Source organism: Misgurnus anguillicaudatus, chromosome 25, assembly GCF_027580225.2.
Source record: "Misgurnus anguillicaudatus chromosome 25, ASM2758022v2, whole genome shotgun sequence".
In the NCBI taxonomy this organism is placed as follows: Eukaryota; Metazoa; Chordata; class Actinopteri; order Cypriniformes; family Cobitidae; genus Misgurnus; species Misgurnus anguillicaudatus.
This window is the reverse complement of record NC_073361.2, coordinates 14528494-14554807: the sequence shown is the minus strand read 5'-3', so window position 1 is coordinate 14554807 and position 26314 is coordinate 14528494. Positions and strand designations below refer to the sequence as shown.

General features: G+C 38.2%; 2 protein-coding genes across 3 annotated transcripts; both read right to left on the bottom strand.

Moving 5' to 3' along the window:
- Positions 1-1889: 1889 nt before the first annotated feature.
- Positions 1890-6341, bottom strand: LOC129425741 (E3 ubiquitin/ISG15 ligase TRIM25-like). Its single transcript, XM_073863773.1, has 6 exons — positions 5046-6341; positions 4823-4918; positions 4440-4673; positions 3959-4118; positions 3808-3864; positions 1890-3064 (listed from the first exon to the last, which is right to left on the bottom strand). Exons 1-6 carry the CDS (start codon positions 5637-5639, stop codon positions 2535-2537), a joined length of 1671 nt encoding a protein of 556 aa, XP_073719874.1. The 5' UTR covers positions 5640-6341; the 3' UTR covers positions 1890-2534.
- An 876-nt stretch (positions 6342-7217) lies between these two features.
- On the bottom strand, positions 7218-13275 carry LOC129426218 (tripartite motif-containing protein 16-like). Of its 2 annotated transcripts, none has more exons than XM_073863772.1 (7): positions 12967-13275; positions 10386-10981; positions 10162-10257; positions 9782-10015; positions 9325-9484; positions 9174-9230; positions 7218-8646 (listed from the first exon to the last, which is right to left on the bottom strand). In XM_073863772.1, exons 2-7 carry the CDS (start codon positions 10977-10979, stop codon positions 8117-8119), a joined length of 1671 nt encoding a protein of 556 aa, XP_073719873.1. In that variant the 5' UTR covers positions 10980-10981; positions 12967-13275; the 3' UTR covers positions 7218-8116. The 2 variants fall into 2 exon arrangements, with proteins under 2 accessions (XP_073719873.1, XP_073719872.1); XM_073863771.1 differs by lacking the exon at positions 12967-13275 and adding an exon at positions 12782-12960.
- Between the last annotated feature and the right edge of the window lie 13039 nt (positions 13276-26314).

Here is a 26314-nt window from a genome sequence, read left to right as displayed (position 1 = left end):
GACCACGCTTTCCCTTGCTTCCACTCCATGGCTGATCATGCTTGGTAAGATTCTTTAACACATACTTTGGGAACATTAAAAAGATTAAAGGGATAGTTCAGCCAAAAATGATAATAAACCCATGATTTACTCACCCCCGAGCTATCCGAGATGCATATGTCCATCATTTTCCAGACAAACACATTTTCAGATATTTAAGAAAATGTTTTAGATCTTTCAGTTAATTAATAAGAAGTTACAGGCTCCACGTCCTTGAAGTCGGAAAAAGTGCGTCCATCCTTCACAAAATAATCCAAACGGCTCAAGGATGATAAACAAAGGTCTTCTGAGGGTAATCTGCGCAGTGTTGTTGTAGAAGTATCCATATTTAAAACTTTATTAACGAAAATAACTACCTTCCGGTAGCGCCGCCATCTTAGTCGGGTCCGCATTCAAGATCACCCAACTTACAGAGATTACTCTGCTGCTGCTGCTCTGTGCCCCCGCCCTCCGAATTTGTCATACGTCACTAAGAAAAGTGCGTACACTACACTAATACTCTCTCCTGAATACAGAGGAGTCTAAGATGGCGGCGCTACCGGAAGGTAGTTATTTTCGTTAATAAAGTTTTAAATATGGATATTTCTACAACAACACCGTGCAAATTACCCTCAGAAGACCTTTGTTTATCATCCTGGAGCCACTTGGATTATTTTGTGAAGGATGGACGCACTTTTTCCGACTTCAAGGACGTGGACCCTGTAACTTCACATTTAATTAACTGAAAGATCTAAAACATTTTCTTAAATATCTGAAAATGTGTTTGCCTGGAAAATGATGGACATATGCATCTCGGATAGCTCGGGGGTGAGTAAATCATGGGTTTATTATCATTTTTGGCTGAACTATCCCTTTAATCTTTTTAATGTTCCCAAAGTAGACAGCCGTTTGTTTATGTTGTTACTGCTGAAACCGTCTATAGTTATAACTGAATTTGTACTAAGATTATTTGATAATACTGTGAAATGAAACGGTGAGTAAATGTTACATTGGCTTTGAAAAAGCTGTTGCTGCAAGAAATTACAATTTACTCAGAATAATATTTTGAATGTATGAGTTTTTGACATTGCTTATGACTGCATTTGAATGTATTGTTCAGGAATTGATGCTGTGATATGTGTGTGTAAATGTTTTGTGTGTTACAGGATAAAAGATTTGCTAAAAGTATTTTGTATTTGAACATTGTTATTATGACTGAGTTAGTGCATGACTTGATTTAAAATTCTGTAATATGATATCTATGAGTAAATGTTATTGCCGGTTTGAGAAAAACAGTTTGTGATGCAAGCTGAAAGTTCAATGTGCAAAAATATGAAAATCTGATTTCATGTATTTGAAAAACTAAAAGAAATTTAAAAAACATGTTGTCATTGCTTATTTTTGTTTTTACCTAAAGCTGTTTTAACACCTCCATTTAAATTTTGTGCAGTTTTGTAGTAAATAGAAATGGGAAAATGAATCACAGGAAATTTTACGGTAAAATACACATTGTAATATATACATTGTAGTATAAAATTATTGTATATTTTACAGTAGAAAATATAATATACTGTAAATACAGTTACAGCATGTTAAACAATACTGTAAAATGTATACAGTATTTTAAATAGTACTGTAAATTTGTATACAGTATTTTAAATAGTACTGTAAAACTATACAGTATTTTAAATAGTACTGTAAAACTGTATACAGTATTTTAAATAATACTGTAAAACTGTATACAGTATTTTAAATAATACTGTAAAATTGTATACAGTATTTTTACTGTAAGTTAATTTACAGTAAGTTGCTGGCAACCAGCTGCCAGTAAGTTACTGTAAATTCTACAGGAAATTTTTTACAGTGTAAGAAATAATTAATACATCATGGGACGGATTCCCGGACAGGGATTAGACTAGTCCTTGACTAAAATAAATGTAAGAGCTGTCCAAAATGAAAACAACTTGAACTGACATATCTTAAAATACATCAGTGCCCTTTGTTTTGCCTCAAAATACACACCAGTAATGTTTTTAGTAAGGCATGTTTGTTAAAACTAGTTATATTTCATAATTAAACTAAGGTCTAGTTCTGGCTTAAGCTAATCCCTGTCCAGGAAACCACCCCTAAATGTCAAGAAGATGCATACCAGATGAGAGGGCACAAGAGATTTTCAAGCATGTTGAAAGTTAAAATAAATACAAAGATTTTTCTCTTCAATGTTACAAATATACAGTTTCAAAACATACATTACAGAATGATGACATATATACAACATGACACACAATCAGTCTTAAAGCAGATAAAAAATCTAACAAAAAAGAAAAAGTAAATCAGAATCAAATACATACTTAAAATATTCATAGAAAAAAATCAGTAAAAAAAATTTAATCAGAACAAACAAACTATGTTGCTGCGTCCAACAACAACAACAACAAAAAAACTTGTAAATATGAACTGTTTCACATTCACTGCTGCTTCACTACACAACAACTAGATCCATCTAAATGTATCTTCTATCTTGTCAGATCGCAGAGCTTCATGGTTGAGTTTGGATCGATCAAAAATCCAGGATAAAGTGTTTGAGTGAATGTGGTGTTGACTCTGTGTATGAGGTTCATTTTATCAGAGACGCTGTAGAAGGACAGAGATCCTTTACTGTGATCCACATACACTCCTATTCTACAGGACCTAGATACTACAGGGAGTTTGGTGTCTTTGTTATTGTGAGTGAAGAAGCAGATGGACTCAGTGCAGAATAATCTCCAGGACTGATCATTACATCCAAACATACACTTATCACCCCATCCCTTCCTGCTGATGCTCTTATATGACACTGATATACCAACACGACCACTCCTCTCAACCTCCCAGTAACAGCGTCCACACAAACTCTCTCTACACAACACCTGAAGACAGTAATCAAATCTGTCTGGATGATCAGGATACTGCTGGACTGTGTCAGTGTAAGTAGCCACAGTGTTCTTCTCAGACAGCTGGAGATTTTTATTCACTGTGTTTGGATCCAGAGACAGCAGAATGGAGTCTGATAAAAAATAAAATAAGCATTTAGCAATAAAATAATAACATTGATGGGACAACAACCTGCTTTTTATTTATTTTTATTTATTTAGCTGACGCTTTTATTCAAAGCGACTTACACCATATATGTCAGAGGTCGCACACCTCTGGAGCAACTAGGGGTTAAGTGTCTTGCTCAGGGACACAATGGTGTCAGCCTTTCTGTGGTGTATGTGTAGTGAGTTTGTACTGAAGATCATGACAACAATACACAACTACCAGCCAGGAAGAGATATAACATCTGCCTTACACCTCTGGGATATCAATGTGCACAAAGGACTCGTCTTTATCTGTAATATGCAATCAGTTAAAATGTGTAAACTTTATAGTCCTATATGATGTTATCATGTTTGGACATTATTATGGGTGTAGTAAATGTGTTAGAAATGTTTAAAAACTGTAGTTGTTGACTGGAAACTAAACACAAGTTAAGGAGAACATGATATTGATCATCTCCCCTTCTAAGACAGACACCAATTTGTCTCTGGGTTTTGTTTACTATGTTTTTTCCTTACCGTGATAACCCATTAATGTAGAACAAACAGAAAAAGAGAAGCACAGCAGTTGAGATGTTTGTAACTCAACTCTACTGTCTATGTCACTGTGTTATCTTATCATTATAAAGTTACTACACATTTATCCAGCAGACTGTACTAGTGTATAGTCATTTCATTCGGCGGGGTGTGTTTGATGGTTTTACTAACTTACATTGTAGGAAATCCTCTCTAGTTCTGGGTTCGTTGTAAATAATTTCAGGGGATTTTACTATAGAAATAAACAGACACAGTTAGAGTCATTTCTATGTGAAAACACAACATACGTAAAGACTCACTGCTTACATGCATGTCTGTTACTTTACCTCTGTCAGATATACGTTTAATCTCATCTTTACACAAATCCTCCAGTTTATCTCTGAGTTTAGAAACAGATTTTCCCAAATCATCAAAAGTGAGAAGAGAACTGAGAGTAATGCTGGAAACATCTGAAGATCCAGAAGTCACAGAGAAAGACTTGAAACTCTGCAGGAGAAAAACACATAAAATAATACAATAATTTTGTGTACTAGCTTGTTATTTGCTCATCTCAAATTTAACAATATCTGTCATTCTTATGATCTTGTTTTTGTCATTGTCTCTAAAGACCGAATCTTTGCATTTTACAATTACAATGTGATACACACAATCTCCAAGACACACATACTGTATAATTTGTAATGCAAAATGCTTTTGTTCTTATAGTGTCTTAAATTATGACCATTAGGTTATAATATCTCTAACCATAAACTTATTAAAGATCAAGTATTTTAAAATGATCAATGTCCTGTTTTTCAGATCGGTTACCTGCAGGAAATGAATGTCATCATCTGTTTGTAAAAACTGCTTCAGTTCAGCGTCTCTCCTCTTCAGATCATCAATCTCCTCCTCCAGACGCTTCATGACTCCTTCAGTTTGACTCACTGCAGTCTTTTCCTGATCTCTGATCAGTTTGGTCACCTCAGATCGTCTTCTCTCAATGGATCGGATCAGTTCAGTAAAGATCCTCTCACTGTCCTCCACTGCTGTCTGTGCAGAGCACTGTTAGGACAAACATTACAATCAGATCTTACTGCCGTCTCACACAACCTGAGACTCACAGTGAACTTCAGTCAGACTAAAACTCATCAAATACTTCATTCATCACTGAGTCTGAAACTTCTCATCCAGCAGATGTTTTTAAAACTCACCTTATGAGAGTCCACAGTCTGTCTCAGCTCCTGAAGCTTCTTCTCTCTCTCCTGAATTCTCTGCTGTAAATTTCTTTTTGTTTCTCCCAAAAGTGTCTGTGGAAAAGATCAAATAACTATGAACTGCAATATTACATAAACACGTCTGTTACAAAATCATGACAATATGAATCCAATATCAAACAATAAATGTCATTAAATTGTAATTTATGTGAGTTCACACCTGTTTCTCTGTCCTCTCTGCCACAGCTGTCACAGTGTCGTGATTTTTGTGAAAGTCCATCGTACACAGATAGCAAATTAATTGTTGGTCAGTACGGCAGTAGATTTCTAGTTGTTTGTTGTGTTTTTTGCAGATCATTTCTTGTAGTCGTTCAGTGGCATCGATCACTTTGTGGTTTTTATCTTTAAAGAAATTCTCATGCTGGTTGAGGTGATTTTGACAGTAAGAGTTCAGACACACTAGACAGGACTTGACTGCTTTTAGTTTTCTCTCAGTACAGATGTCACACTCCACATCTCCAGGTCCAGCGTAACAATGAGCAGAGTCAGGAGCAGATTGAAGTTTTGTCTTCTTCAGTTTCTCAAGCATTTCAGCAAACACCACATTCTTACCTAAAACAGGTCTTGGTGTGAAGGTTTGTCTGCATTGAGGGCAGCTGTAGATTCGCTTCTGATCATCTTGATCCCAATAGTTTGTAATACAGTCCATACAGTAACTGTGTCCACAGGGAATGGTCACTGGATTCTTCAGAAGATCCAGACAGATTGGGCAAGTAAACTGATCCTGAGCCCATAAATTACTTGCTTCTGCCATTTCTTTGCATGAGCATTGACGGAGAGAAACACAAAAGGTCTAAACAGCGCTTAAGTTTCAGTTTCACTTAGTTAAAGAGTTTCTTCCTGGTTTTGATTTTGAGAGACGTGTGCAAAACTATGGTTTCATCTACAGATGACAAAACACATTGGTTTCTAGCGCACATCTAGAAATTATATCATCATATATTTTTCACTCTGGCCTTAACAAAAGCTTAATTGTGCCTTTCTGTATTAAACAAAAGTGGTTGAGTCTGTTGGGCTCCTCCATCATCAACATTGATCAAATGCTATTTCATATTAAAGCAACACCAAAGAGGGTTTTTTTTTTCCTTAAAATAACATTTCCAAAAAAGTTTCAGTTGTTCATCCACTTGAAACAGCGTGAACGGCACTTTCACATTCGCTTTGCAGCCCTCTATCGTACAAAACCGCATTAAAGAAGTTTCCAACCGTCGGGTTGCGGTCCTGTAGTTCGAGTGAAAACTACAAAAACTTGCTTTACGGCAGACCTACAATCCAATCAGAGCCAGCTTTGCTGCAGTAGGCTAAATTATTTACGACAGTAGTAATGGACAATTCCGCTTTCAACCTGTAGGGGGAGCAAAGAGCAAAAACTCTTTAGTGTTGCTTTAAGAAGACTTCAGAATGAGGATGTGCACCACTAGCGCATCTCAGCCAATAGACGGCCTCGAAAAGGACCGCCCATTATGATAATCAGGCCCATCAAGATAATGTGTGTGTTCATATGGCTACATCCAGCATTTGCCAAGGCTCTTAGTCCAATTGTGCGCATATTTGGAGAAATAATGATTAATTGTCCAATTTTTGTACAATATTTCGTCACACAGAATAACGTTTCTATTAATTTTTCTAAATTATGCGATCTGTACAGCTCAAGCAGCTAACAGGATGACTCCCCTTGTGATATCATAAGATTAGCTTGTAAATCATGACCATAAGGCTGTGATTCTGGATGGCGTTCCATCCTGTGTACACTTCCTCATTCTAAGGGGTTGTGCACACCAAAACTTTTAAATGCGGCTGAAAACACCTGGACAACAGCGAATGCCAGCTGTTTTTCAGCTGAGTGCCAGCTTTCTTCATGTGCCGCCCGCGGGCGTAAAAGCTTTGGTGTGCATGCCCCCTAACTAAACAATTATCTTCGTCTGATTCAAGAAGCTAATAAATGCAGGATTCATTTGTTCAATAATTTTTTTTTTATTTAATATTGAAAGTAGAACATGAGAAAATAGTTCATTTCTTAATTTTTTTTAAACGAAAAACAAGCAATTTTTATTTTTCGGTTTTATTTTTTTTTTATAATTTTTGTTTCATTTTGTCAAAATACGAAAAACAGGAATTCAGCTTGATTTTTCGTTTTGAGGTAGAACCTCAAAACCTTCAAAATAACTTAATGAATGATACACGGATTTGTCTCTCATAAAAACAGTTAGCTATTAACATCTGGCACTCAATAAACACTGCACAGGTGAAGTCCTCATGACACAAAGTCAAAGATCTATGATGACATCAACAGCATTTCACAATACACAACATAAGATTTGTCTTTAAAAAAAATAAAAAATAAATAGTTTTTTAATGTGGTAGGGAAATCATATTCTAACAGAAAGTCTCTTTATTCTGTGCTTTCAGAGCTTTTCTGACATTAATTTCATAACAATTTTAAACCCTGATAATATATGTCAGGAAATATAGGGATGATGGATAAATAATGATAATAGAAAACTTTTATTAATTAGTTGTTTTTATCTGTTTTATCTGATCTTGTTTGATGCTTAACACAGGGAAAGCAAAATAAGTAAGAAATAATTAATACACAACTAAATGTCAGAAGATGCATACCAGATGAAAGGGCACAAGAGATTTCAAGCATGTTGAAAATTGAAATAATTACATAGATTTTTCTCTTTTATGTGAATAAAATATACAGTTTTAAAACACACATTACAAAATGATGACAGCTATACGTGGCATACAATCTGTTTAAAAGCAGAAAAAAATCTAACAAAAAGAAAAAGTAAATCAGAATCAAATACATACTTAAAATATCCATGAAAGAAATCAGTAAAAAAAAATAAATCAGAACAAACACAAACTATGTTGCTTCGTCCAACAACAAAAAAACCTTTGTAAATATTAACTTTACATTAACTGTTGCTCCACTCTTACACCACAACTATTGTTAGATCCATCTAAAAAATACTGGATTATTTTTAACACATGGTTGAGTTATATATGGACAAACTCAACCATTGGTTTAAAATCATCTAGAAAATGTCCATATCTAACCCAGCATTTTTACAGTACAGCAATAAATTGCATGCAGTGATAAGAGTTGTGTTCAAATGTTTCAATTATATTTTTCATGAGACAATAAAAGACTTTTAACATTTCACAGTCACTAAATAATCATGAAGTTGTGATAAAACACTATTATCTGTAAAATCTCTGTATCTATCTTGTCAGATTGCAGAGTTTTATGTTTGAGTTTTCATTGAGCCAAAATCCAGGATAAAGTGGTTTAGTGAATGTGGTGTTGACTCTGTGTATGAGGTTCATTGTATCAGAGACGCTGTAGAAGGACAGAGATCCTTTACTGTGATCCACATACACTCCTATTCTAAAGGAACTCAACACTACAGGAAGATCAGTCTCTTTATTCTTGTGAATGAAGTAGCAGCTGGAGTCACTGCAGTACAAACTCCAGGACTGATCATTACATGCAAAAGCACACTCATTACCCCATCCCTTCCTGCTGATGCTCTTATATGACACTGATATATACACACCACCACTCCTCTCAACCTCCCAGTAACAGCGTCCACACAAACTCTCTCTACACAACACCTGATAAAAAAAATCAAATCTGTCTGGATGATCAGGATACATCTGGACTGTTTTAATGTAAGTAGCCACAGTGTTCTTCTCAGACAGCTGGAGATTTTTATTCACTGTGTTTGGATCCAGAGACAGCAGAATTGAATCTGATAAAAAATAAAATAAGCATTAAGCAATAAAATAATAACATTGATGGGACAACATCCTGCTCTTTGTTTAATAATGTTCTGCCAGCCTTTCTGTGGTGTATGTGCAGTGAGTTTATACTGAAGATCATGACAACAATACACAACTACCAGCCTGCGCTTTCACCTCTGGGATATCAATGTGCACAAACGACTCGTCTTTTTCTGTAATATGCAATCAGGTACAATATGTAAACTTTATATGGTAATGTTTGGACACACATAATGAATAAGGGTGTAGTACATTTGTTAGAAATGTTTAAACGCTGTAGTGGTTGACTGGAAACTAAACACAAGTTAAGGAGAACATGTTATTGATCATCTCCCCTTCAAGGACAGACATCAATTTGTCTCTGGGTTTGGTCTAATATGTTTTTTCCTTACCATGATAACCCATTGATGTAGAAAAAAAAGTGTTTGTGTGTGTGTGTGTGTGTGTGTGTGTGTGCGTGTGTGTGCGTGTGTGTTTGATGGCTTTATTAACTTACATTGTAGGAAATCCTCTCTAGTTCTGGGTTCATTGTAAATAATTTCAGTGGATGTTACTATAGAAATAAACAAACACAGTTAAAGTCATTTCTATGTGAAAACACAACATACGTAAGGACTTGCTGCTCACATACATGTCTGTTACTTTACCTCTGTCAGATATATGTTTAATCTCATCTCTACACAAATCCTCCAGTTTATCTCTGAGTTTAGAAACAGATTTTCTCAGATCATCAAAAGTGAGAAGAGAACTGAGAGTAATGCTGGAAACATCTGAAGATCCAGAAGTCACAGAGAAAGACTTGAAACTCTGCAGGACAAAAACAAATAAAGCTTGTTTTTTGCTCATCTCAAATTTAATAATAGCTGTCATTGTTGTTATTTTGTTTTTGTCATTGTCTCTAAAGACAGAATCTTAGCTTTTACAATTACAATGTGAAACACGCAATCTCCAAGACACACACTACTCTGAACATAAATTGTAATTTGCGTTTGTTCTTTCAGGGTCTTAAATTATGACCATCAGGTTAAAATATCTCTAACTATAAGCTTATTAAAGATCAAGTATTGTAAAATGATCAATGTCCTGTTCTTTCAGATCTGTTACCTGAAGGAAATGAATGTCATCATCTGTTTGTAAAAACTGCTCCAGTTCAGTATCTCTCCTCTTCAGATCATCAATCTCCTCCTCCAGACGCTTCATGACTCCTTCAGCTCGACTCACTGCAGTCTTTTCCTGATCTCTGATCAGTTTGGTCACCTCAGATCGTCTTCTCTCAATGGATCGGATCAGTTCAGTAAAGATCCTCTCACTGTCCTCCACTGCTGTCTGTGCAGAGCACTGTTAAAACAAACATTACAATCAGATCTTACTGCTGTCTCACACCTGAGACTCACAGTGAACTTCAGTCAGACTAAAACTCATCAAACACTTCATTCATCACTGAGTCTGAAACTTCTCATCCAGCAGATGTTTTTAAAACTCACCTTATGAGAGTCCACAGTCTGTCTCAGCTCCTGAAGCTTCTTCTCTCTCTCATGAATTCTCTGTTTTAAATCTCTTTGTGTTTCTCCCAAAAGCGTCTGTGAAAAAAGATCAAATCACTATGAACTGCAATATTACATAAACACGTCTGTTACAAAATCATGACAATATGAATCCAATATCAAACAATAAATGTCATTAAATTGTAATTTATGTGAGTTCACACCTGTTTCTCTGTCCTCTCTGCCACAGCTGTCACAGTGTCGTGATTTTTGTGAACGTCCATCGTACACAGATAACAAATGCATTGTTGGTCAGTACGGCAGTAGATTTCTAGTTGTTTGTTGTGTTTTTTGCAGATCATTTCTTGTAGTCGTTCAGTGGCATCGATCACTTTGTGGTTTTTATCTTTAAAGAAATTCTCATGCTGGTTGAGGTGATTTTGACAGTAAGAGTTCAGACACACTAGACAGGACTTGACTGCTTTTAGTTTTCTCTCAGTACAGATGTCACACTCCACATCTCCAGGTCCAGCGTAACAATGAGCAGAGTCAGGAGCAGATTGAAGTTTTGTCTTCTTCAGTTTCTCCAGCATTTCAGCAATCACCACATTCTTACCTAAAACAGGTCTTGGTGTGAAGGTTTGTCTGCATTGAGGGCAGCTGTAGATTCGCTTCTGATCATCCTGATCCCAGCAGTTTGTAATACAGTCCATACAGTAACTGTGTCCACAGGGAATGGTCACTGGATTATTCAGTAGATCCAGACAGATTGGGCAAGTAAACTGATCCTGAGCCACTGAAATACTTGCTTCCGCCATTTCTTTGCATGAGCATCGATAGAGAGAAACACAAAAGGTCTAAACAGCGCTAAAGTTTCACTTTCACTTAGTTAAAGAGTTTCTTCCTGTTTTTGATTTTGAGAGCCGTGTGCAAAACTATGGAAGGCCATTTGAACCAATATTTCTTTAAGTAATCAGACACATTTCATCTACAGATGACAAAACACATTGGTTGCTAGCGCACATAAAAATTATATCATCATATATTTTTCACTCTGGTCTTAACAAATGCTTCTTGTGCCTTTCTGTATTAAACAATATTGAATGATTCAGTTGGGCTCCTCTATCATCAACATTGATCAATAAAATGCTATTTTATAATAAGAAGACTTCAGTATATTGGTTGTGCACCACTAGCAGCATCTCAGCCAATAGACGGACCTGACAGAAATAGGACCGCCCATTATGATAATCAGGCCCATGAAGATAATATACAACATTTAAAAGTAGTTAATTCATTGATTTGACAACGCCATCTCACGGCAATTCATCCATATTTTACAAGGTGACCAATTTCATACAACCACGTTTGTACATTTTTGGATGATTTGCTTTTGCCCCTTTTTTTGCTTCAACACATTCTAACTGACCCACTGATGTCACACAGACTACTTTGATGATGTTTTTATTACCTTTCTAGACATGGACAGTATACAGTACATAGATTTTCAATGAAAGGTCGGAAAGCTCTCGGCCTAAATCTTAAACTGTGTTCTGAAGATGAACAAAGGTCTTACAAGTTTGGAACGACATGAGGGTGAATCATGCTTTTATAATGTTGATTGAGACATCAGAGTAGGCTATCATAAAAATTGACTGTTTAAATACCACATGTTAGATTGTGTCGTGTATTGTGTACTGTACTGTGTACCACTTTTTTAACAGCATTTTTGTTAACCAGTGATTATGTTCTTTATGTACTATTTCAGTGAAGTGGAGGAATTTAATCGAATCATAGACAAACACATGAGAAAAGAGGGGAGAGCATCCAGTTGGTAGTGCTGCATACATCACAGTGGGCTTTAAATATTTAATATTTATCTCTCCCTATTATTTTTTTTCTTAGTTCCTGCTTTATTGACATGAATGTTTCAAGAACCTTTGTTCCTATATTAAAATGAAAAGTATGCAATAACAGTAATATGAACATTACTTGGTATGAAGATTGATATAATTTTGTATCGTATATAATCAGTGATGCCGGTAACGCGTTGCTCTAATTTGACCACTTTTTTTTAGTAACGAGTAATCTAACGCGTTAATTTTCCAAACCAGTAATCAGATTAAGTTACTTATCCAAGTCACTGTGCGTTACTATTTTTGAAATTTTCCTTAGTAAAATATATACTGTATTTTCTTGTATATTTCTTCTTGCGTCTCGGGAAGTGAAGTCAGGTGTGCGACAAGTCACGTTTTCAGCACGAGGACATCTCAGGTCACGTGTGCGACACAAACGTAAACAACGTACAATGGAGAAAGAGGAGAGATGCGGCTACAAAAACACTTCACGTCAAATAAAAAAAAACATTTGAGTCGCGGCACAGCACAGTCAAACTAAGAGCAAGTCCCACCCAGTGATGCAAAGCAGTGAGCAGGAGGTCATCCACTACCCAAACAACAAAAGCTGGACTTCAGTGCAAAACCAGTAAGTGTGGGAGAGTTGAAGAACGAAAGTAACAAAGCGATTTTCTCCGAGCCTTGATAACATCTGGATCTCACTATGACAGCATATTAGCACATAACCTCTGAAAGAGTTGTCAAATATCGCGTTATTTACTCACCGATTTCCACGTGTAGGTCCAGAACTGTGTTTTCAGCCATGATAAGTAAATTCCAAAAGCGGTCTTTTTTTCTTATAACGCGTTCTGTTTCTCGTTTCATGTGTTACAATACTGATAAATCTACAAGGTATTTAGTATATAACATCCTGAAGACTTCTCAGTTTTTCAGTTTAAACTCGACTTACTTTTATTTTGTGAGTAGATCCTGTCGGGTCAAAAGTAACACTTGTTAGTTTTGTCCCGCTGCTAATACTGTAGCCGTTTCTCAATGTCAAGGAAGGATCCTCGGAAGCTAGAATTTCGAGGATGCTACGTCATCGACGTCCGTCAAAGGACTGTTCCAATTTCGAGGATCCTTGAAATTTCAGCCAAGGACTGAGTCCTTCGTTCGAGAAATATCCCATATACAGGAAAGGATGCAAATTTGTATCCTTCGCGCTCTTCACGCGCTGAAATCACCCACAATCCTATGCGCGCAGCACCGAAAGCACCATAGATATGTATATAAAGGCTAGATGGCTCGTCCGCGCTGCTGGCCAATTGAGTGTAGCGTCCGCATTTTGGCGGCCGTCTTGCGACGGGGCGCTCGCTCGCTCGTGGCGTTGAGTTTTAATGATGCAGGTACTTTTAAATGACCATAACTTGCTTAATTTTTTACCGATTTTCAAACGGTTTGGTTTGTTATAAACGTCAAAGATGTACCTATGACACTGCATATCTATACTAAAAATAAAAAATAAATTCATGAAACATGTTAAAGCATCCAGAATTATAGCCACGTTAATAACGTTTGTAAAAACCCAAACCGTTTGAAAATCGGTAGAAAATTGAGCAAGTTATGGTCATTTAAAAGTACCTGCACCATTAAACTCAATGCTACGAGTGAGCGAGCACCCTGTCGTAAGCACTAATGTAGTAGCACTGATTACTTTGAGGGGGGGATAAATTTAATAAATAAAAATTAAAATAATTTTTTTTAAATAAAATAATTAAGCAGAGGCAGGGATACATTGACCAGAAAGGATTTCCCCCTTTCTGGTCAATGTATCCCTGCCTCTGCTTAATTATTTTATTTTAAAAAAATTATTTTAATTTTTATTTATTAAATTTATCCCCCCCTCAAAGTAATCAGTGCTACTACACTAGTGGCGAGACGGATCACAAAACTTATCACGGATCCGTGGTTTGATTAAAGTCAATTTTGTTTTAAAATGCGCTACTTTGGCTGGCTCTGATATAGCTGCCGCGCAGCCTCTCTGTATTCACCACTCTGAAGACTTGATCAATGTCCCGCCCACGGCGCTATCTGATTGGTTACAGATCCGGTTACACCAGCCTATCAACACTTGCGAGATGGTTATGGAGCTGTGTGTCGAAACGATGAAATGCAGCATATTCAGCCGCATATTAATACAGCGGGAATAAACATCACAATCTGATTATCTGTTTATGATGACAAGCAGAGTTAGTGTCCCAGTCACACCACTGAGAATGGCCGAAGTTACACATGATAAATGCCGATGAGGCGTTTAGCGAGGCGCGGGCGCGTCCAGTTTGCGCAAATGAGAATAAGTGATTAACACATAATGCATCTGACTTTTCTATCATTTCACTGTAGCTCAGCATCGCGGTGTAAAGTTAATGTTATTACTTTAAAAGCAGCATTAAAACAGTTTCTACTGTAATGGTTTAACTTTGCAATCAATACATTGTTCATATTTATGTTTAATGTTTAACATATATATAGTTTTGCCATTCAAGATTTAATTCTTGCGTGTTTTTTCGTTGTGCATGATCACAGCTCATATGTGTGGGGAAAGATAAACTATTAGAGTAAAAATATTGCGTTGGGCCCAGTCACACCAAAAGCGCTTTAAACGCTTGCAAACGCAAGGCGCAAAGCACTGCCTTTTTTAAAAAAGAGCAGTGTGGCGCGGCTTTTCATATTGCTAAGCAACCACCGAGTCAGCTGTCTTGTCAATCAAATATTGAAGCGTGAGCGCTCTTTTGCTGTTAACTGTCATATTAGCAGAAACTTTAAAAAGAGGACGCTTGCTCTGACCTTGTTTGAGGGTGAGAGGTGCACAAACACGCAGGAGAGAGTGAGCGAGTGGAGTCCGGTTCTTCAAAGCAACTGTAAACTTCCCTCACCACAACGTAAGGCCCGCCTCTCCCCTCATTCGATTGGACAATGGAAGACGCGAATGACGTCAGGCGCTTCTCCGCTCTCAGCGCTCCTTCAAAAACGCGTGCGCGGCAGGCGGCAGAAAACCGCAAGGCGCTCGGCGCGCATAAACAGCGCGCAAACGCGCCCTGCCCATAGAATATAATTCAAATAAGGCGCCTGCAACTGCCATAAACAAGCAAGTTAAGCAGACAGTGAGGTTCGTTCGGGTTTGTTCCAATCAGAGCTCGTGAGCGGAGAGAGCATTTCTGAATATTAGAAATATTTTAATTAAAAATATATAAAAAAATAATATTATAATGGATTTTTGTGTAGGTCGGACAATGATAACCAAATTTCTCTCTCATATTGCTCTTCATAACCACTGAAAACAGTCAAAAAAGTTAAAACTAGTGGTGGGTACAAAATGACTCATGACGAAATATGGTGGGTACCCACCGTCGCCGAAATCGAAAATCGACGCCTATGAAAACATCCCCCCCTCTGTTTTTTTCACAAACTGCACCCTATATATATATATATATATATATATATATATATATCAGTGTTGTAGTCGAGTCACCAACTGTCGAGTCCGAGTCGAGTCTCGAGTCCCAGTGTTCGAGTCCGAGTCCAAGTCCGAGTCATCAAAGAAGAGTCCGAGTCGAGTCCAAGTCGAGTCACCATTACCAGAGTTCGAGTCCGAGTCGAGTCTCAAGTCCCCAGTGTTCGAGTCCGAGTCGAGTCTCAAGTCCTGTATTCGAGTCTGAGAGTGCCTACATGTCTCCACTTTGGGACCTTCAAAAAACTGATAAAATGTATTAAAGAGGTTCTACATTAAACAAAAATGACACCACTGTCACGATTGCAAAGGGAGTTTATTTACTGATTTGACATATACACTTTGCAACACACTTTGTAACTTTACGAAGCCATCAAAAGCATGTGTGTACTTCCATTGTTTTAACTTGTGATTGAGAACTAGCGTAGAAAATGTAAAAATTTAATGTGTAATCATGCTGCATTTTGTTTTTTGAGGAAATAAGAACAAACAACTGAGTAGGCATTGAAGTCTATTAAGAAAACATCCTGAAATGATTTTCTTTAAAAAAAAAAAACAATTTATTTTCCATATTAGGAGTCATTTTTTTGAACCAAAATCAAATAGGAAAATTAAACTGCAGTAGCCACCGTTCAACCTGAAGAGGGCAGCACTCAGACGTTTTTACACCATATATTGTAGTATTGAAACACTTTATATCCAAATGTCAAAAAACGTACATCAAACTCAATGAACAGCACTATTAAACCATAATTCTTACAGATCAGTAACTAAAAAAAACTTGGATTAGGGTTTAGTTACTTTTTTGAAGTTATCAACAGACAAAAAATGCTGTAATCTGAACCAGACATACATTAACCCTAGCTTCTTCTGTTAGTTATATATGCATTAGTCCGTAATATTTTTTGAAAACAGCTAACGTTAGGCACTGGAAAGCATTTTCCTTACTTTTCTGGGTGCATCCGTGACAGGTGTCTGTTAAAGTTTGAGGTTGTTGTCCCAGTCTTTTCCTACACACACAACATTTAGCGCTGCTCTTTCCAGCATTAGAAGCAAAATTCGCGTAGGCGAACTTCACGATCCGGGGCACGTCTTTCTGCATTTTACAAATGTGAACATTTAGCCCGCGAATCATGCATCATGCATTGCACGAGCGTAAAAGTTAGTGACGTCAGGGAGTGTGTTGTCAAGCAAAGAGAGCGAGAGGTAGCAGTGTCTGTGAAGGGAGATCGCGACCGGTCTTGGGCACGAAACAGGAAAAGTGTAACACATTATATAATTTTTTATAACATATTTAGTCAAAAACAAAGTGATGAATGCTCAAGTCCGATTGTATATATCCTCGAGTCCGAGTCCAAGTACGAGTCATCAGTCCGCGAGTCCAAGTCGAGTCACAAGTCCAGAGAATGGATTCTCGAGTCGGACTCGAGTCCAAAGAATAGTGACTCGAGTCGGACTCGAGTCCGAGTCCAGGACTCGAGTACTCCATCACTGATATATATATATATATATATATATATATAGTTGAAAAACAAACTATCAAAAGGTACACGGACCTCTATATATATATATATAGAGGTCCGTGTACCTTTTGATAGTTTGTTTTTCAACTTCAAATGAAATAAGCAGAAACGAGAAAACGGCCCCTTTTTTGGTTTTTTCGTTTTTTACCGAAAGACGAAAAACGAGATTTCGGGTTGATTTTTCGTTTTTTTGTTTTTTGGTACAAAACGAATAAACCACTCTAAAATTCGTTGTGACATGTGGGCGGTCGCTAGACGCACCTCTCCGCCAATTGGTCAACCAAAATGTGAATGTGACATCATCCGTTGTTCCTCAAGTCTGTTCAACAAAATAAAAGTCCTCCGCTGCTGTAGCAGGTCAGGTATGGATTTTTGTGTAGGTCGGACAATGATAACCAAATTTCTCTCTCATATTGCTCTTCATAACCACTGAAAACAGTCAAAAAAGTTAAAACTAGTGGTGGGTACAAAATGACTCATGACGAAATATGGTGGGTACCCACCGTCGCCGAAATCGAAAATCGACGCCTATGAAAACATCCCCTCTCTGTTTTTTTCACAAATCGCACCCTATATATATATATATATATATATATATATATATATATATATATATATATATATATATATATATATATATATATATATATAGTTGAAAAACAAACTATCAAAAGGTACACGGACCTCTATATATATATATAGAGGTCCGTGTACCTTTTGATAGTTTGTTTTTCAACTTCAAATGAAATAAGCAGAAACGAGAAAACGGACCCTTTTTTGGTTTTTTCGTTTTTTACCGAAAGACGAAAAACGAGATTTCGGGTTGATTTTTCGTTTTTTTGTTTTTTGGTACAAAACGAATAAACCACTCTAAAATTCGTTGTGACATGTGGGCGGTCGCTAGACGCACCTCTCCGCCAATTGGTCAACCAAAATGTGAATGTGACATCATCCGTTGTTCCTCAAGTCTGTTCAACAAAATAAAAGTCCTCCGCTGCTGTAGCAATAGGCTACTAATCTTTAAACTTTACAGGTCTGTGATGGCCAGGATTTAAGCCACACAATATTTATACATTCACCTTTGCATTGATTAATAAAATAAAAGGACATTACTATATTGGTTTGGTTTAAGATCTTTATTTGTCATTGTACTGAGTCAGTGCACGGGCTTAGTTATGTGGCTTAAGATTAAAACATTAAAACCAGTTAAAATTTCTCTATGGCTAAAATGTGATTTATAAAATATGGATCAAATTGTTAAAGGTTATTTTATAGTTAAGATGACTTGAAATGTTTAATACCTGTGTGTTGTTGAAAGGACCAGCCTGGTGACAAAGAGATTCAAACAGGAAGTTGATCTGTTTTATGGGAAATCTAAGGAAATTGGACTGTACCAACTTAGATGTATCAGAGGGGACATTGGAAAATGTGATGTCTTGATCAATGTAATTTTGTTTAATAGAAGTTTTTTTTGCATTGACTAAAGTTTATCCATGGCTTTAAATTTAGTTGAATGCATTGTGTTTATTTCAGGGTTTGCTTTGTTACTGTTGTGAAAATGTGTGTTGTTTTGTCTTCCCTTCTTTTGTTTTCATGGTGCTGGCCACCTCTTATAAATTCAGTGTATGTGTTGTCTAGAGAGAGTTTTTTTTGTTCTTTGTTTCTTATAGTATCTGGAGAAAGGTGGTGCTGGATTTGTCCTCTGTTAATTTGAGAGGCTAAAGCACCATGATGTCCTTTTTTTTTGTATACCAGATTTTCCCAATGAACTAAAAAATGAATTTTTGCATCTTTTTCCTCTTTAATGAGGTTTGATCACATTTTGTCTTGTGTAAACAAGATTTAATAAAAACTGTCACAATTGAAGATTAGTTTGCTCCCTGTTTTGTGGCGATGGACTCAATTTTTTTGTTGTGATTTGCCAAGGCTCATGGCAGATCCATCACAACTGGTGTCAGAAGTGGGATGCCACTAGGGGCAGTATTTTTTTTTCCTTTTTTTTCCCTGTGACTACACAGTTGAATTTTTTTTCCCCTCCTGCCTTTATTCAAAGATGGGGCCAAAGAAAGCTTGGCGGCACAAACCAAGGGAGTTACTGAGGGAGCCACTGGTGGACGGGACAGTGCTGAAATGGAGATGGGTAATCTTTCTCAAAATGTTTCTCTCCAAGAGCTAAAAGATCTGTTCCAGAGACACATTACCATGCAACAGGCACGAGACAGCCGAATGGAGCAAGAAGCAGCTCGTCAAGAAGGGCGATGGAAGGCCCTGCACCACCAGTTCAGCCAACTTCAACAAGAAGTGCATGTCCGTACTACTCCTGTACCTAATCCAGGGCTTGGCACTAGCACTCGTGATGATCTTGCTTCTCCCATTCGACAAACTTCTCAAGACTTTTTGCAAAGCTCTAGTAGCAGACAGCCAGCAGCATCACCAATTCCTCATCAGAATGTCAACTCTGGGTTAGGACATTCGGCTGTACAAAAGGAGCCACACCTGCAACAGCTGTCAGAGGTAGATGACATAGAGCACTACCTCACTACATTTGAAAGAATAGCTGTGGCGTGTCGGTGGCTGACAACCGACTGGGCAGTTCGACTTGTGCCCCTACTGACAGGTAAAGCTAGGAGTGCCTATGTACATATGGACATTATTGAATCTCTCGACTACCAGAAAGTCAAAACAGCCATACTTAACAAATATGACATTAACTCTGAAAGTTACCGATTGCAGTTCAGGTCTTCTGAGGTGGGGAAGGATGAAACCCCAAAGGAGCTATATGTGAGATTGAAAGAACTGTATCACAAGTGGGTTCAACCCCAGAATCGAACCAAGGACGACATTGGTGAAGTGATTGTGCTGGAACAGTTTCTGCGCATGTTAGCCCCTGACCTACAAGTATGGATTAAAGAACGTGATCCAAAAACTGCTTCTGAGGCTGCAGCTTTGGCAGATGTATTTCTGTCAGCTCGACGCAAGAATCAAGTATGGACTTACAACCAGTGGCGCGGATGCAAAGAACCAAAAAGTCAAGCAAAGATGTCCCAGGTTGGGACCAAGACCACAACTGAGGGTAAGTCTGTGGGTGATCGGGGTAGTCCTGTCAATCAAAGCCCTAATCAGAAGTTTAATAGCAGGAAGAGTGTTGTGTGTCATCAGTGTGGACAAGAAGGTCACATTAAACCTAGGTGTCCCAACAATCCTTCTAGCAACGCTTATTTGTGTTGTGTGCCACGACCTATCCACACTGAGCAGACAGAAATCCCTTTGCATTTTGCTACGGTAGTCCTTAATGGTCAGGAAGTAAGGGCCTTAGTGGACACAGGTAGCATGCAATCATTGGTCCGCACAGATTTAGTTTCAGGTAATCTTAGAAATTTTGGGTTCAAGGTGCCTATACGTTGTATTCATGGAGATGAGAAATGTTATTCTACAGCAGATGTTCATGTAGAGGTGCAAGGACAGGTTTATTTGCTGAATGTTGGTCTCGTAGATGATCTTCCATACTCAATGCTTTTAGGCCAAGACTTGCCAGTGTTGTTTGATTTGTTACCTAGTAAACCAGAATGCAATATGGCTGAAACACGGTCTATGGCTAGGAAGAGAGAGGAAGATATCCAGTATGTTAGTGCATTACCTTTCTTTGATTCAGACTTAGATGATCCACCAGGAAAAACCCGTAAGTCGAAGATGCAAAGGAGACAGGAAAAATTAAAGTTTGTGGCTAATGTTGTTGAAGAAGAACCTCTCTCTGAACAGCTTAAATCACACGTTGTAGTCCTGCAAGATATAGGCCAATTGCAACAGGATGATTTAGAGATAGGGCCATTGTACAAAGAGGCACAAGGGTCCCATAATCAGAAAAGTCAAGAGGGCCAGGAGAGTAAGTTGTTTTTACAAGATGGAGTGTTGTATTGGCGGCAGGGTGCAGAAGCCAAGATGGTTGTGCCCCAGAAGGCAAGAAATTTGGTTCTTCAGCTAGGCCATTCAGTCCCATGGGCAGGTCATTTAGGGAGACAAAAGACCATAGCTCGTATTAGCCATCATTTCTTTTGGCCTAATTTGAGAAAAGACGTGGGTGACTTTTGTAGGAGTTGCCCAGAGTGCCAATATACCACTAGTAAACGTCCCTCTAAAGTTCCTTTAGAACCACTACCTGTTATAGGCGTACCATTTGAACAGTTGGGAATGGATGTGGTAGGGCCCCTTGAGCGTAGTAAAACCGGGAACCGGTACATGTTGGTTATCAATGATTATGCCACTAGGTATCCGGAGGTATTTCCCCTTAAGAAAGTAACGGCCAGGAATGTAGCTTTTTGCCTTGTTCAGCTGTTTGCTAGAGTTGGTTTCCCTAAGGCCATAATAACTGATCAGGGGTCCAACTTTATGTCTAAACTATTACAACAGGTGTATCGGTTATTAGGGATAAAGGGCATAAGGACTACACCCTACCATCCACAGACAGATGGGCTGGTTGAAAGATTCAACCAGACCCTTAAGCAAATGCTACGCAAATTTGTTGATGATACTGGGGCCAATTGGGACCAGTGGCTCCCTTATCTTTTATTTGCCTACAGGGAGGTACCTCAGGCTTCCTTGGGGTTTTCCCCTTTTGAGCTGCTGTATGGCCGGGATGTCCGGGGACCCCTGGCCCTTCTGGAGGAAACTTGGAAAGGAGACCACAAGATCACTGGCTCCCAGAGTGTTGTTTCCTATGTCCTGCAAATGAGGGAAAGACTGGAGAGTATGACCCAACTTGCTCACAAGAATTTGATTGAATCTCAAAGTCGACAGCGAACCTGGTATGACAAAAAGGCCAGAGCCAGAAGTTTTGAGCCAGGAGCTAAGGTATTGGTGATGCTGCCTAGTGACAATAGTAAACTACTGGCTAAATGGCAAGGACCCTTTGAGGTGATTCAGAAGTTAGGGCCTACCACCTATGAGATTGCTTTACCAGGGCAGAGCCGCTCTAAAAGAGTACTCCATATTAACTTATTAAAAGCCTGGCATGAGAGGTCAGATACAGGAGTGGAGGTCCTAATGCTTCGCCGGGTAGAAGATGAAGAGGAGGTTTGTGAACAGTATCTGCCCATTCCTTCTAAAGTTACTTTGGACCTTCAGCATCTGCCATTACACCAACAGGCTGATATTCAAGGTCTCTGTAGCCCAGAGGTATTTAAAGAGACCCCTGGGAGAACTAGTTTGGTAGAGCATGATATTGTACTTTGCAATGGGGCTGTACCTCGACGAAGGAGTTATCGTGTGCCGGAACGGCTCTTGACCTCTCTAAAGGAAGAATTTGATCAAATGTTGGCTATGAACATAATTGAACCCTCTAGAAGTGATTGGTGTAGTCCTGTGGTGTTGGTTCCAAAGAAGGATGGCAGTCTCCGTTTTTGTGTGGACTTCCGTTATCTTAATTCTGTCTCTAGATTCGACTCCTATCCGACACCCAGGATTGATGAACTGATTGATCGCCTAGGCCAAGCTAAATGGATAACCACTATTGACCTATGTAAAGGATATTGGCAGGTCCCCTTGACTATCCAGTCAAAAGAACTGACGGCATTCCGCACTCCTTGGGGGCTCTACCATTTTTCTGTAATGCCTTTTGGATTACATGGGGCTCCCGCCACATTTCAAAGGCTTATGGATCATGTGTTGTCTGGCCTTTCTGATTATGCAGCGGCATACTTGGATGATATTATTGTGTATAGTTCATCCTGGGAGGAACATCTTCAGCATCTGAAGGAGGTGCTCCATCGGATTCAGCAGGCGGGCCTCACCATTAACTCTTCCAAGTGTGCTCTAGCTAAAAAGGAAACAGAGTATCTAGGGTATGTAGTCGGTAATGGAGTCATTAGACCCCAGCTCCAAAAGATTGAGGCTATCCAAAACTGTCCTCTGCCAGAGACCAAAACTCAGATCCGATCATTCTTAGGGATGGCAGGTTGGTACAGAAGATTTGTACCGAATTTCTCTGCTCGTGTGGCACCCCTGACAGATTTGACTCGAAAGAATTGCCCCAACCGAATTTGCTGGACAGAGGAAGCGATGGAAGCTTTCCAGGACATAAAAGCAGCTGTATGTGAAGAGCCAGTGCTTTATTGCGCTCATTTTGGAAAGCCATTCGTGTTACAGACTGATGCCTCTGATATTGGCATTGGTGCAGTACTTCTTCAGGGTGAGTTGGACAGTAGACATCCAGTGGCATATGTCAGCAGAAAGCTGTATCCAAGGGAGGTACGTTACTCGACCGTTGAGAAGGAGTGCTTGGCGGTAAAATGGGCCTTAGATACCTTCAGGTACTACCTTCTTGGTAGAGAGTTTACCATTGAAACTGATCATCGACCATTACAATGGATGGACAGAATGCGGGACACCAATGCTAGAATAACCCGCTGGTACCTTTCTATGCAGCCTTATAAGTTTAACATCCAACATGTGCCTGGGAAAAGTAATACAACTGCTGACTTTCTCTCCCGCTTACCAGCGTGAGATCTTAGGTGGGGGGATGTGTGATGGCCAGGATTTAAGCCACACAATATTTATACATTCACCTTTGCATTGATTAATAAAATAAAAGGACATTACTATATTGGTTTGGTTTAAGATCTTTATTTGTCATTGTACTGAGTCAGTGCACGGGCTTAGTTATGTGGCTTAAGATTAAAACATTAAAACCAGTTAAAATTTCTCTATGGCTAAAATGTGATTTATAAAATATGGATCAAATTGTTAAAGGTTATTTTATAGTTAAGATGACTTGAAATGTTTAATACCTGGTGTGTTGTTGAAAGGACCAGCCTGGTGACAAAGAGATTCAAACAGGAAGTTGATCTGTTTTATGGGAAATCTAAGGAAATTGGACTGTACCAACTTAGATGTATTAGAGGGGACATTGGAAAATGTGATGTCTTGATCAATGTAATTTTGTTTAATAGAAGTTTTTTTTGCATTGACTAAAGTTTATCCATGGCTCTAAATTTAGTTGAATGCATTGTGTTTATTTCAGGGTTTGCTTTGTTACCAGAGGCGTCATGCCCATTGAAACTGAGGGGGCAGCTGCCCCCTTGGATTTTTGAGCCAAATGGATTTTGCAAGCAACCTCAAAAAATAAAAAAGCGTCCATTAATCTTTTAATCTGTTTAAAATGCCCAAATTGTCAATTTTGTGCTGCATCCGTGTCACTTTTCAGAGTTTTGATAGTGTTTTGATCGTGTACATTAGTTTATTCTGGCGGCAGGTGCTGCAGTCGGCGCAGCCGCAGACGTCAGCGTCTGCGCGCGCCCACGAGCTTAGCTGTTGCTGCTGGCTGCATGGATTAAAACGTGTAAGACACGCTCACAACATTTCCAAATCCACAGTACGGTAATGTGTTGTTAACCTCCTCTGTGTAGAAATTGTATGGTTTAAAATGTGACCGTCTGGACCTTATATTAGTAGCAGGGGCGGCGTTTGCGTATGGCAGTTGCCATACCCTAGCATTTAGACAAAACTCCAGAAATCAACAGGCTATAATGATGCTCATTCAAGATAATTTAAAATATTTTGAGTAGAACATATCTAAACATTGGTACATCACTAATAAGGATCATTTACACGTGTGTTCGACTTCATGCTATAACACTGGAACCGACAAGCGGATGACATCAACGTGCCGCAAAAGCGGTTTGAAATCAAACTCTTCAGATGATTTCTCGACTCACCCTCGCGGTACTTTGACGTCATCAGCCTGTCGAACACAATCTATAGTGGGTTTCGCGCTGCAGGAGGTCTCATGATGACCGCTGCTTTTATAATCTGTATTTTCGCAAGTAATTCCTTTTTTTGTTTTAACATTTAAACAAACTCATGGTTCTCCCCCACACTCGCGCTTTGCATATTGCATATTCCAGAAGTAATATGATTTGCTCTGTGGATAAATAAACATGTTCTCTTCCACTGAGAATTGTTGCGCGCATTTTTGAATGTCCACTTGTGGAATAAAAACTGCACGACGACAAAAGGTAAGACTTGTTTTTGCATTTAGCTCTGTTATACTAAGAGTTTGATTTAGTGTTTTAGTTGGATATGTGTGCTCTATCACATCATTAAAAGTCTTTATTGTGTGTTTAGTGGTTTTGGCGGTTGTCGTGACAAGATTTGTTAAGGGATGTCATAGTATGTTTTGTTTTGATATTATCTTGTTTTAGTTTATGTGTTGCTGGAGTTGTACTTAGTTAAGAATTATTTGAAAAGCATTTTAAATAACCATGATTTCTATTGTTCTATTGTTGTTGTTTTTCATTTGCATTGCTTCCGTATTGTTGTCAGTAAGTGTAAGTTACATCCGTGCAATCGTAGTATGATTTTGTACAGGTTGGTGGAGTTTGTACACATATGTGGTTATAGATTCGTTATTTGAGAATGGCCTTCTTGTACGAAGAATTTTTGCCAGTTGTTGTGAAAAATGCATTAATGACAGAATTAAAGTCATTAAACAAAACGTTAATAGGACACATTCCGTTTCAGATGTAAATATGATGCCAATATGTCATTAATCCGATTGAATAGTATTTGATATGAAAGTTAGTCAACACTTATATTTTGGAGGTTTTTGCACTATGGCAGGGGCGTTTAGAATGTTAGAAATGTAAGTGCCATGGAAAAGACTGAAAGCTCTATAATATAATTCGTTTGATGTATGTGTATGCACAAATTTCTGTGAGCTTTGCACACTGTGCCCCCTTAAAAAAAAATGGTGCATGACGCGCCTGTTTGTTACTGTTGTGAAAATGTGTGTTGTTTTGTCTTCCCTTCTTTTGTTTTCATGGTGCTGGCCACCTCTTATAAATTCAGTGTATGTGTTGTCTAGAGAGAGTTTTTTTTGTTCTTTGTTTCTTATAGTATCTGGAGAAAGGTGGTGCTGGATTTGTCCTCTGTTAATTTGAGAGGCTAAAGCACCATGATGTCCTTTTTTTTTTGTATACCAGATTTTCCCAATGAACTAAAAAATGAATTTTTGCATCTTTTTCCTCTTTAATGAGGTTTGATCACATTTTGTCTTGTGTAAACAAGATTTAATAAAAACTGTCACAATTGAAGATTAGTTTGCTCCCTGTTTTGTGGCGATGGACTCAATTTTTTTGTTGTGATTTGCCAAGGCTCATGGCAGATCCATCACAAGGTCAGGTATTAAATTGTGCTTTCTTCTGTGTAACTTAACGGGTTTCGGACAAATATTTATTTCATAAATATTAATCTGCACCTGCATGGTTTTATTTTATTATTTTAGATATTTG